General features: G+C 58.2%; 1 protein-coding gene across 1 annotated transcript; it reads left to right on the plus strand.

Annotated features, from left to right (window-relative positions):
- Positions 1 to 501: 501 nt before the first annotated feature.
- NHERF1 (NHERF family PDZ scaffold protein 1) lies at positions 502 to 10,175 on the plus strand (the record flags this gene model as incomplete). The annotated part of the gene is made up of 6 exons (XM_084218403.1): positions 502 to 894; positions 6,800 to 6,961; positions 7,722 to 7,875; positions 8,411 to 8,451; positions 8,962 to 9,060; positions 9,181 to 10,175. 6 exons carry the CDS (start codon positions 502 to 504, stop codon positions 9,331 to 9,333), a joined length of 1,002 nt encoding a protein of 333 aa, XP_084074529.1. The 3' UTR covers positions 9,334 to 10,175.
- Positions 10,176 to 12,454: the final 2,279 nt, after the last annotated feature.

Consider the following 12,454-nt stretch of genomic DNA (forward strand, 5'->3'; position numbering starts at 1 on the left):
AGGCCACCCGGGACGGGCCGCGCAGCGGGAACAGCTGGGAGCGTCCCGCCGATGTCCGGCCATCGTCGGGGCTATCTCCGGGACGGTGGCGAGCCGATCCCGGTGGGGGGAGTTCAGTAAGAATCGGAAGTTGCCGCGGTGGGCTCGAGTGGCCCCAGGGACAGGCGGAGGTGGCCGCACGGGGGAGGGGTCGGACCCACCGGGAGCAGCCCGGTCCCGCTGCAGGCACCACGGCCCCGCGCCCAGAGCGCCCCGCCGGGGCGAGAGTACATTTGCATACCCACCCCGCCTTGTTTGCATAACCGCGCCTCTAAAATTTGCATAGTCACGCCCCATTTATGTCCTTATTTGGCGGGCACATCCCATCCTGTGTTCCGATTGGCGGCCGCCGGCCCCGCGCCCCGCCCCCCTATATAAGCCTGCCGCAGGCCCGCTGCCGCGCAGTGCGCGGAGTGCGGCTGGCGGGACGGGCCCGCCGCTGCTCCCGCCGCTTTCCCCGCCATGAGCAGCGGCGCGGGCCCCGCCGCCCGGCTGTGCCGCCTGGAGCGCGGCCCGGATGGGTACGGCTTCCACCTGCACGGCGAGAAGGGCAAGCCGGGCCAGTTCATCCGTCTGGTGGAGGCGGGCTCGCCGGCCGAGCGGTCGGGGCTGCGCGCTGGGGACCGGCTGCTGGAGGTGGACGGAGAGAACGTGGAGCGGGAGAGCCATCAGCAGGTGGTGGAGCGGATCCGCGCCGCGGCCGGCACCGTCAGCCTCCTCGTCGTAGATTCGACGGCCGAGGATCAGCTGCCGAAGCGGAGCGCGGCGGGTGCCGAGCCGCCGGTGGTCGGCGGGCAGGCGGCTCCGATGCCGGCGGAGCCTGCGGAGCGGGAGCCCGGTGGTGGCGACCAGCGGGTAAATGAGCGGCCGGGGGACTGGGGCTCGGAAGTTTTCGGGGCAGGGGGTGTTGTCCGAGGAGGAGGGGTTGCGACCGGCCGCGGTCGTCGTCCTCCAGGCGAGCGAGCGGGAGCCGCGGCCGCCCTGGGCGTTGTGTGTGGTTTCGGTCTCGATTCTTTCTTTTTTTCATTTGCTTTAAACGCGGCTCCCCAGAAGCCCCGGGTCCTGCCGCGCCCGACTGCTTTGCCTTTTCATTTTAAATAATTTTTTTCCCTCTAAATGGTCCCGTCTCCCAGCCGTGTCAGTGACGGGCGGGGGCAGGCAGGCGATGAGCCCGTTCAGTCCTGTGCTGTGGGGCCGGTAAAACGGGGCGAGGAAAGCGCAGGGGGAGCTTTGACTTGCAGCTGAGCCCAGAGCTGGACTGAGGGGGGCTGGCACTAACCCACCCCAAAATACAGCAAAGAACCCGTGGCAGAGGTTTTTGGGGCTGAGACTGTAGGCATTGGTAGTAGTCACTCCTGCTTTGAGTGTGTTCGGTCTCTGCTGTGGAATGGAGATAGCAGAGCTCTTCCCGGGCTGGGGTCTTGATCCTGGCAGTCAGTCCCCACAGACGCTTCCTAACTCAGGAATGTTGGCCTTAAGCACGCGTGGGAGTGAGCAGTTGCACAAACAAAGTGATGTAGAAAGGTGAGGAATTGAGAAACAGCTGACCTTTTATGCCCCAAGCGGTTCCTAAGAAACGCTCCGGGCTCTGGGAGATAATACTGCTTTTTATTTACCCAGCAAAGACGTGTTTGTTGTTACAACAGAAGTGTGGATGGCTCCCTGGGCAGCAGCCTGAGTTCCCAGTGTGAGGAACCTTCTGGGGAAATCTTACGACCTGTTCCCAGAGAGGCTGGTGGAGCCTTCTCAGTGTTGATCATGAGCCCCAGGAAGACCTTGGTGCCTCATGGAGCTGCTGTCACATAGGGTTTTGCCGAGGATTAGGTGGTTTTGAGCTGTATCTCCTGTGGGACTTTAGCCTGTGCTTGTTCCCCTGGTTGGGCTGATCCACTGCAGACACAACTTGGATCACTGCCTGGCTAAAACATCACTCCAGCACTACCTTGATGGGCTTATTTGGGTGAGAACAGCCACGTTCTATCCCTGTGCTGTCTTGCTCGCTGTCCCCTGTATGATCCCACGTCCCTCACGTGTGGCCCCGTGCTGGGCCCCGGTGCTGCCCCATGCAGGCAGAACGTGCCTGCTCTCCCGTATGTCACAGTGCCAGCTCTCCCTCGGGGCTAGTGAGACTCTGCTCTGCTTTCTGCTCCCAGACCTCTCTATGGGCTGGGAAAAATAAGAGAGATGTTCTTAATGCAGCTCATGTGGGTCCCCTGCCCAGCTTGGAGGCTAAGGAGGTGCAGTCCCCAAGGAGGAGGAGCCCTCTCATGCCGCGGGACTGCTGCCTGCTCGCTGTCTTGGCTGGAGTGATGGAAAGAGCTTAGGAAGCTGGAGATGCCCCACAAGATTTTGGGAGACAGCCCCAGCTAGAGATACCTCATGGGCTTTGGGGGACAGTCTTGGCTGAAGATTCCCCACAGTCTTTGGGAGCAGGCTCGGGGCACAGCTCAGGCACGGTTACTACCGGCGGTTTCTCTGCTAGCGGTTTCTCTCCTCACTAGATCCGGAAGCAGGTGACGTGGGGTGACATTGCCACAAGGCCCCAGACGGTTTCTCAACAGGTAGCAGCAGGAAATCTTGCGGCTGGGGGCAGGGCCCAGTGGAAAAGTGGGTTTGGAGACCTTGCCCAGGCCAGGAACCCACCAAGCAGGGTAGGAAGATGCTGGGTGGGATGCTGAGCCAAGCTGGAGCAGGCAGAAAGGGATTTCTCTCCAGTGAGACAGGAACACACTGGTGGCCTGTTCCTGGCCACTGGCAGGCAACCAGTGCTGGCTGCTCCATCCCCCTGCAGCCCCATCCCACCACTGTGGGTTGGTAGGATTTCCTGGGATCACAGGGGAAGTGGGAGATTTGCACATGTCAGAGTTCTGTTTGCTTTATTGGGCTGGACTTGCCTTTATTTGTTTAACAAGCCTGGAGACGCTCAAGAGCTGGGAGAGCTGCTTGTGGTGAGCAATGTTTAATGTCTCCTACCTTCCACCAGAATCCATTCTCTCTCCAGACTTTACTGGGTCCTGCATGATTGGGCCTGCCAGGGGTCTCAGACACCCCCACGGATCCCTGAGCTAGTTGTGGGCTCCATTTTCATTCCTTTTAAACCTTGAGTGTGCAAATCCCCCTGATGCTATGGTGGAGGTTTAGAGCCTCCCTGGGAAGCTGGTCCATGCACTCCTGTCTGTGGTGCTGAGCCAGTGCGGTGACAGTTTCACACCCCTCAGGTCAGCCCCATTTCCGGGGCCCTGTGCCGTGGGGGTGTCCCCCCACCAAGAGCTGTGACAGTTTGTCTGCCTCTGTCTTTATTTCCGGAGGCTTCAGCTGCTTGGGAGTGTCTTGAGAAAGTTTCATACAAGCTGCACAGTGTTCCCAGGGCAGCACAGGGTGCTGCCAGCACAGTGCTCTGGTACCAGGGCAAGGCATTTGCTACCAGCCCCGGGCTTCCCTCTTGCAAATTTAGTGTTAAATTAGAACCCTTCCTGCCAGCAAGGCTCATCCCTCCTTGTAAAACCTGGGAGAGCCTCCCAGGGCTGGGTTTCAGAGTGTAACAGGGAGCAGTTCCCCCGGCACTGGGAGCCTTGCACTGGGGTAGCTGGAGTTTAATTAGGAAATGAATTAAATTTCCTCTCAAGGCAGCTGCATGAAAAGCAGCTCCAGTCAAACAGGACGTGACAGGGATGCTGCAAGGAGGCTGCTTTGCATCCCCTTTGTATGAAGCCCGAATGTGTGCGCCAGATTTTGGGACCCGTGTGAATTTGCTGGCTCAGGCATCCTCAGAGCTCTTGTGTTTCTCTTTGAGTAACTGGGAAGGTTGCTGCCGCCAGCGGGCTTGATGCTGCTTGTAGGGCTGCAGGGAATTTCCTGGGACTTGAGCCTTCAAAAGCTGTCCTGAAATTGCTATTGAGTGGCTGGGAAATGGGGAGTGAGTCCTGACATGCTGTGCAGCTGGGGTCCCCACAATCCCGGGATTACTGGTCCTGCCAGGTGGCTGAAGGTGCTGCGGAGGGAGAAGCATCTGGGTGTGCCCCAAATCCTGTTTCAGGGTAGGAGCAGCACTCTCATATTGCAGAAGTCCTCAACCCAAGCAGGCATCTCAACAGAGAGAGACCTCTCTGCCTTCCCTGGGTGAGAGGGGAGGGGGATGGCTCAGGATGCCTCTGCAGGGGCTGATTCCAGCTTCCCCCACTGCCCTCCCTGACAGAGGTTGTAATTGTTTGTAACAAGGCTCTGCCAGCTAATCCCAGCGCGGCAGGAGAGCTGCTGGCCTTGCAGGACAGGATGCAGCAGCTTAGAGAAATTAGGGGCATTTCCAATGCCCAGCTCCATAGCCGTGGGTCTTCTTGGGTTGTTGGCCCCAAACCCTCTTGCCTTATGTTGTTCAGCCCAAAGGGGACTTTGGGCTGAAAGGATGCTCTGCCATGGGGTGCTCACCCCATGGATGGGCAGGATACGGCTGCTGGAGGGTCAGATGCATTCGTTTTCCTCTCTGGATGGCAGAATGGTGGCTGCCTGCAGGGTTTCTGTGACCTGGGGAGGACACAGGCAGCCTGGCACACTGGGCTGGAGGAGCTGCCAGCCACTGTGGGGGGATGCTGGGGGGCCAGGTCATGGCTTGGCCAGGCTGCCCTCGCAGCGAGTGCTGCTGCCTTGGCCAGCTGCCTTTGCAGGATCAGTGCCTCCCTCACTGCCGCGACCTGTCCCTGTGTCCTGAGACATCTGTCCACGCTGCAGGACTTCCCATCCCCCCAAAAATTCATGGCACCAGCATCTCAGGGAGCCCAGGCTGCCAGGGCTTTGTTGGTATGGGTGGGAGCAAAGCCCTCCCTCCTCCTTCTCGCCCGGGAGCGCTGCCAGCACCACTTGCTGGGTGCTCCCTCTGGCTTTGTCCTGAGCTATCGGCGTGGAGCAGCCCCACAGTGCTGCCAAGGGCACCGGCAGCACGGGTGCTCCAGAGCCTGAACCCTTGCTCAGGGTTCAGCCAGGGCAGGGATCTGGGGAGGTGCTACCTTCGTCCAGCAGCTCCTGCCTTTTGTCTGGGTATTGTCTGTCCCCACCATTGCCTGGCATTTCTGCCTGGGTGCAGGATGCCATCCCACCCCATGAACCTGCTGCCGCCTGGGCGCGGCGCGGGGACGCGAGGGCCGAGGGGGCGAAGTCGAGGGGGTCACAATCCTCCACCCAGCCAGGGAATCCACAGCTGGGCTGTGGCACTGAGCATGTGAAGCTGGCACACATGGAGACAAAGTCCTGCATGCCAGTGCTGAGGCATCTCGGGATCACCTTCGCTCCTGGCAGATGTGCTTTGTGCTGACTGCACCTCCCTTCCCAGGGCGTTGTCAGGTGGTGCTGGGGTGGTGGCCGGCCTTGACCATGAAGGAAGGTGTTGTGCAAGAGGATGGGGCTTTATCAGGGCTTTATTGCAGCATTGGGCTTAGCAATTGTAAATGTGTCACCATGGCCCATGTGGGACCCTGTGCCACACCAGTGTGTCAGATATGGAGTGTCAGCACCCCAGGACCCTGGTTTTCCCTGCTACGGGCAAAGGTGATTTCATGGCAAGATGCAAGAGTGCTGCACAGGGGGTAAAGAGCACCCTGGTGCAGGTGTGGGAGGGCAAATTCCTGCAATGCCTGTCCTCAGTGCTATGGGTACCAACAGAGAAAAAATTATCTTGGATGAAAGATTAAATACACCCCCTTGGTGAGGAATATTCCAGCAGTTTGAGTGAGCCTTAGCTGCTGGGAGAGCCCAACCAAAGCCCAGATTCTGGTGATCAAGGTGGCATCAAACCATTTTATATATAAATTGTCAAAGTAGTATTGGATGCTAGGGTCAGAGCAGTTCTGACAGTGTGACATGCAGGTGTCTGGTTTGTGTCACCTGGTTCCTCTGATGCTTCCTGGACATCTCACTCCCTGTTGGGTGAGGAAAGGCAGTTCCTGTGTACCAGGCTCCCGGGGATGCTCCTGCTTCTTTCTGCTGCTCACCGTGTGGGCAGCTTAGAGGACACCAAGTGAGAGGCTGCCCCATCGAGGTTCCCTGGCTCCAGGTACTGGTGGATCCACAGGTCAAGGTGAAACCAGGTGCAGATGAGCTGGGTGTTTCCTCCTGGAGAGGTGAACATCCCAGTTGCACCACCCCAGTGGAGCTGGTTTCTGTTTTGCAATCCTGGAAGGTCATGCTGGGGCATGGAGGTGCCTCAGCATTACAGCTGCTCCATCTGGGCTCCAGCTGCCTGCCCGAGCCCTGTGTGCCCCTTCTGTGCCGACAGCACCTGTGGGGTGCTCTGGGGTGGGGCATCTCCCTGCGCCCATGGCTGGGTTTGCCATGGAGAGGGGCAGTTGGCAGGGGGGTGATGCAGGGGACCTGTGCCAGCCCCTGAGACCTCTCCAGTAGCCAAAGCTGTGTGCGGGGGATGGGGTGGAGTGCAGGTGCTTCCCAGCCACCTGGGCTGTGTTTCCTCCGCCTTCATGGCAGTTGCAGTTCTGATCCCGAAAGGAAGAGCGTGGTCTGGGAACACACGCATAATAACAAGTTTCTTCAATGTTTCACTGCAATTAGTGTGCCCTGCACCTCGTTAATTAATTAGAGCCCAGGATCATAGGGTGTTTGGCACCCTGCATCCTATCTTGAGGTGTCAGTGCCCACAGCTGGCCACCTGAGGATGGTGTCCCTGATACTCCAGCAGCTCTCTGGGGCTCCTGGTGCTGTCCTTGGGTGTTGGGGGGTCCGGGAGCAGTTCACCCACAAATTGTTCCTATTGCAGGAGGAGCTAAGACCTCGGCTGTGCCACATGAAGAAGGGCCCTGATGGCTACGGCTTCAACCTGCACAGTGACAAGAGTCGCCCAGGGCAGTACGTGCGCGCCGTCGACCCCGGCTCGCCGGCCGAGGCGGCAGGGCTGGCCCCCCAGGACCGCATCATCGAGGTGTGCTGGGCTGAGGGGAGGTCTGAGGGGGCTCTCTGAGAAGCTTGGCACTCCCTCACATCCCGGTGCCTGGGAGACAGCTGCCCTTGGCCAGGAAGGCACACAGTGTCCCTGGTGCTGCTGGTGACTCACGGCAGAGCCGCCCAACCTGCACCAGCCTGCCGGTCCCCACCCACGGGTGCAGCACTGTGGAGGGCTGGGACTGAGCATTAATTAGCTGTCTGGGGGTTAATTGGCTGTAGCACTGTCCCCTGTCCCCAGGGATCCCCTGGGGTGGCATAGGCTGGGGACAAGGTGCACGATGGTCACAAGTCCTGCTGTCAGGTGTGACCGGGGTGGGGATGAGCTCAGGTTTGTGCCACGTGGGATGATGATCTGTGAGAGCAAGGAGCAGCTGAGCCCCAGCGCTGCTGCTCACCAGGGTGTGGGGCTGCTGCCTCTTCTGGTGTGAAGCTTGCAGGTTTTCTGGAGCCCATTGCTTGGCACAAGGGTTTTGTGCCAGCCCCGCGTCCATGTGCTGCTGGGAGTTCCCTGCCAGCTTTGCCCATTCGACCCCATGCCAATTACTCAGAGGAAAATCTGCTTTTAAGGAGGTTTTTCTGGCTTCACTGCTAATCCCTGCGAAGCCATGAATGCCTGTGGGGACTATGAGGTGGCTGTGCTGGGATTATGACTGGTACCAAGGCTGGTACCTGCCCCCTCCATGGTGCTTCCGAGGGATGGATGGCCCCCAGTTCCAATGGTGATGTGGTACCTGCAGGTGAATGGTGTGTGCATGGAGGGCAAGCAGCACAGCGACGTGGTGGCAGCCATCAAGGCCAGTGGTGACGAGACCAGGCTGCTGGTGGTGGACATCCTCACAGATGAGTTCTTCAAGAAGTGCAAGGTGGTGCCCTCAGAGCAGCACCTGACAGGTGGGCTGGGGACTGTGCTGCTGGGAGGGGTTTGTGCCACCTCTGGTGGCTCTGTGTCAGCTTCTCACCAAACCTAAGGGTGCTGAGCCCCGGGAGTTGGCCTTATCACCTTGGGGCCAAGCAGAGTCACCTGGCTTTGGCGTCTCCCTGCTTGGCCAAGGGCCCCTTGCAGGGCTGGTGGGGCTGATGTGGGCACGTTTATGGCCCTGGGTTGCACTTTGGCAGGGTTTATGGCTTGGGGAGCAAACAGGCATCAGCTGCTCTTTGCTCTCCTCTGCTGTCACAGTGGCCCCAGGAGGATGGGGAAGGGGTCTCACTGGGCTCCACGTCCCGGCTGCCATCATGGAGATGTGTTTGGCAGCATTCCCCTGTGCCACGGGGCTGGCTGCAGCGGGTGTTTAAAAAACTCAGGGCCTGGCCAGACCCTGGGCAGTGTTGTGTGAGCACTGGCCATGTACAGCCTTGGCTTGCCCTCCACTGGCAAGGGGACAAAGCAAGCACATCCTCACCCAGTGACTGTGTTCTTATCCCACAGGTCCCTTGCCAGAACCAGTAGCCAATGGTGATATAGGGAAGGTAAGAGCCTTGTCTTGATTTTAATTCCATCTATGCCCATCTCCAATTAGGGACCCTCCTGTTCATGTCCCCTCTGCCCGTGGGTGGGTGATGCCAGCAGACACCACAGTGGTCTCAGCCTGCCACACAAGAGCTGGTGCCACTGGGAAGGGAGCTGGTGTCCTCCAGGAAGGGGGATGTTTGTGGTGCTCAGTTTCATGGAGGTGGCTGTTTTCTTGCTCTCTTTTGCCTTCTGATGCTCCAGGGCTGGGAGCCCTTGTGCTGCAGTAGGGAAGTAGCACCCAGCCTGCAGCCACCCTCCTCCTCCTGCTAAAGCCAGGGCAGTCAGGCCGGGATTTAATCCTTCCCCACCCTGATGGGCAGCGCTAGAGGTATTTATGTGCCTGGAGCTTGCAGGGGATTACGTGCAGGAAGGACGGATTTCATGGCCCCCTGGGTGGGACTTGCAGCTCTGGAGGCTGTTCTCAAGCCCCAGGGCCGGAGCTCACACTGCCTCCCTGCCCCCCTCAGGAAAATGGGGGAGAGCTGCAGTCCCACTCGGTGTCTGAGAGCCCGTCCAGCCCCGCGCCGCCGGCCGCGTCCCCCGGCTCCAGCGAGACCCACAGCCAGGTAGGGCTGGGAGTGCTGGGGGGAGGCGGTGCCTGGAAAGCAGGATCCGGGCTGAGCCCCCACCGTGGGGCTGTCCGGGGGAGGGCTGACACCGCCTCTCAGCCCCAACCTCACACACAGGAGGGTGACAAACGCCATTCAGCATCTGGCTCCCTCCTGGACCTCGACATCCCGCTGGCCGTGGCCAAGGAGCGGGCGCACCAGAAGCGCACCAGCAAGAGGGCACCCCAGATGGACTGGAGCAAGAAAAATGAACTATTCAGCAACCTGTGAAGGCCCTGAGGCAGGGTGGGTGTCTTCTAGCCCCTCCCAGCCCCATACCCACCTCTCCTGCACTCCTCTCCTCCCTGCCACGGGCTCCTGGTAGAGATGTGGGGCTGCTCCCTCCCACCCTGAGCCAAGTGCTGGGCTTTGGTGGCCAGTGAGCATCCCTGCAGAGGGGTTCTGGGCCGGGGGTGCTGGGGGTGCCCCCTCCCAAAAGCTCATCCCCAGGGTGCTCCTCCAGCCCTGCCTTGAAGCCCTGCACACCCTGGGAGGCACAAGCAGGGGTTTGGGAGGGATCAAGGATTTGGGGGTGGCCTGATGCCCAACACTCCTGGTCCCCACTGTTCCCTGTTTTTTCTCCCACCCCAAACCTCATCTCCATTTGAGATCCCCCCCAAATTACCCTTTGACTGTAAAACCTGAGGGTTCTAGTGTCTTCTACCAAACCTCACCTGCCCAGCCACTGACCACAGCCAGGGTATTTGACCCTGGCCTGGCAAGCTCCGTCCACAATGACCCTGGCCCTTTGCTGCAAGGAAGGGTATGGGTGCCCAGCACTGGGGAGTGCCCAGCACCCTGCCCTGGGGCAAATTCTGGGAGAGGAGAGGGTGTCTGGAGCCAGCACAGCAAGCAATAATAGTCTCCTTTGCTCCTGCACACTCCCGGAGACAGAGCCAATCAGGGTTTGAATCCAACACTGTTTAATTTAAAAGCTTCTCACAGACTTTTTGGTTTTTTTGTGAAATGAGTGTTTTTCCAATCACATCTATTTTTTTTTTACCTGTATTTTGTGGAAATTCTTCCTGTGGATGTTTTGTTTCCATGTGTTGCAATCAGGTGTTGTTGTACTGTTGAGCTCAAGAGAAATTCTGTTTACTGGAATAAACCTTTCTGACTTCACAAGTCTGGTTTAAGGCTAAATCCTTCCAGAGCCTGGGGGGTGCAGAGGCCTTGCTGTGACCCTCTGGGGCTTGGGGAAAAAACTTTAACTGGGGGACACTGGGCCTGGTTTGGGCAGCCCTCAGCACACGATGGGGACAGGTTGAGGGCGCTGGGGAGGCACCGGCTTGTCCCAGTGGGGGTTAATGCCTCGGGGTGATTAATGAGCTTTAATCTCCTGGGAAGTGAGGGGGGGCAGGGTGGTGGGGGGGGAGGGTGAGGGGGGTGATGCAAAGCTGTAATCTGGGTCTGCTGGCCAGGCTGGAGGGCAGTAGCTCTGTTTGGGGCAGCCCAAATGTGCCCCCAGCCCCTACAGGGTTGTTTGGGATGAGCCTGGGTTGCACTTGGGTTGAGGGAAGGCAGGGGGATCAGCGAGGAGAGGGGTGCTTGTCCCTCTGGATGAATTCATGGAGCCTTCAGGGGCTCAGTGGGGCCAGACTGGTGGCACAGTAGGACAAGGCAGGGCTGAGCCTGGCCTCTGTCTGGTATCTTCTCTTCCTCCCCTTCTGCACACTCTTGTTTTGTGCCCCAAATCTGCAAAGAAGCTTTTCCACCTGAGCACACAAATGGTCACAGATCTTTGCACCCCAAGTGACACATAGGTGACAAGTGCCGCCAGATTTCTGGAGGATGTGCAGGCTGTCACGTCCTCCTGGAAGCTGGGGGAGCCCATTACAACTTGTCTCATCCTCCAAAGATGTGTCCTCTGAGGGAAGGTGAGCCCCCATTCCCTGTTTTCCCATCGGGGCAGCAGGACACCCCTGCCTGGGATGGATTCCATGCAGGGCAGGAGTGGGGACACCCAGTGGGTCCCAGCAGCATCTTTTGCCTCTTGGCCTGCTCAGAGCAGCTGGGCACTGGTTGCCTGTGGGAGCCCTGTTTGAGCCCTGCCAGGACTCTTTTCCCCAGCCTTGGGGGTGGGCTGAGCTCCGGGACATACCCAACTTTGCAGTGGGTTGCCAGGGAAAGGCTGTTCCCAGCCGCCTGTGGAGCCCGGGGATGCCAAGCGGGGCCCTCACTGGCTCCAGAGCAACCAGCTGGGCACAGGAGATCACCCAGCCCCTTTCCCCTGGCAGCAGAGGTTAAAAGAAATTATTTTTCCCACATTGGTCGGATTTAGGGGAGCAAATCCCAGCCCAGCTAACATCTCTCCTGCCAGTTTGGCCTTGCTCCTCTGGAAGAGGGATGAGACACTTCACGGAAGAAGCACCAGAACCAGCAGTTCACCCAGCAGGTTCTGCAAATCTGAGGAGCAGGAGGATTAGCTGCTCTTGTCATGGTAATCCCAGCAGGAAGTAGAGCAGCTCTTCACTTTATTGCCACACAAAGCTTTCACTACAACTAAATCCACACTAAATACTTGTTTAAAATGCCATGATACACTGTTCCCACACTTGGCTTTAATATTAGTCACAGGAATAATGGATTTAAATTAGCTAAAATTGGAAAACTAAAGCCCCCAGGCCCTAAAAATACAGGCACAGGAACACAAAAAATTCCACAGACTAACAATCTCCAAAGCATCCCTCAGCAAATCTGAGAGTTACTACCTGATCTTCTATCACTGAAATAGATAATTTGTGGTCTAGGATTAGCCATTACAGCTGCTGTTAGAGTATGAAAACACACAGGAGCATCACTTATCCTTCTTACCTTCTGTCCTCCCCTCTTAGCAGCTTCCCTGCTGTGGACAGTGAGCATAGGGCAAGACAGGTCAGGCTGAGTAACTGCACAGGGAAGTTTGTCCAGTGGGAGGCAAGTAGCAAGTGCCTCTTTTCCATCCATGGATCTCAGATCTACTGCAGCAGAGACTGGATAACTCCTGCCCTAAATGTATCTGCCCTCCAGTAAGAGATACTTCCCCTACATTCATCTTTATCTTAGTGGAGAGCTCCCACTATGGATCCTCCAGGCCCAGCAGAGCGAGTCCTGAGCTGGTGGAAGAAGGGAGCTGTCTCCTTTCAGTGTGTCCTCCTCCTTACTTTCATCAAAGCAGCCAAGGAGAATGAAGCAACATCACTGCTGGCCTGAGGTTTTCAGACCTGAGCGCAGCCCTGAAGCTGAAGGGGGTTTGTCTCAGAAACCTCCTGCAGCTCTCAGCCCCCTCAGAGTGGTGGGGCCCAGCTCTAGCCTTGATCAGCCAATATCAACAATTTCCAACATATGAACTTGCCCTTTGTTTCTGCTCACC

The sequence above is a fragment of the Fringilla coelebs genome, assembly GCF_963513975.1.
Source record: "Fringilla coelebs genome assembly, chromosome: 19".
Lineage (NCBI taxonomy): Eukaryota > Metazoa > Chordata > Aves > Passeriformes > Fringillidae > Fringilla > Fringilla coelebs.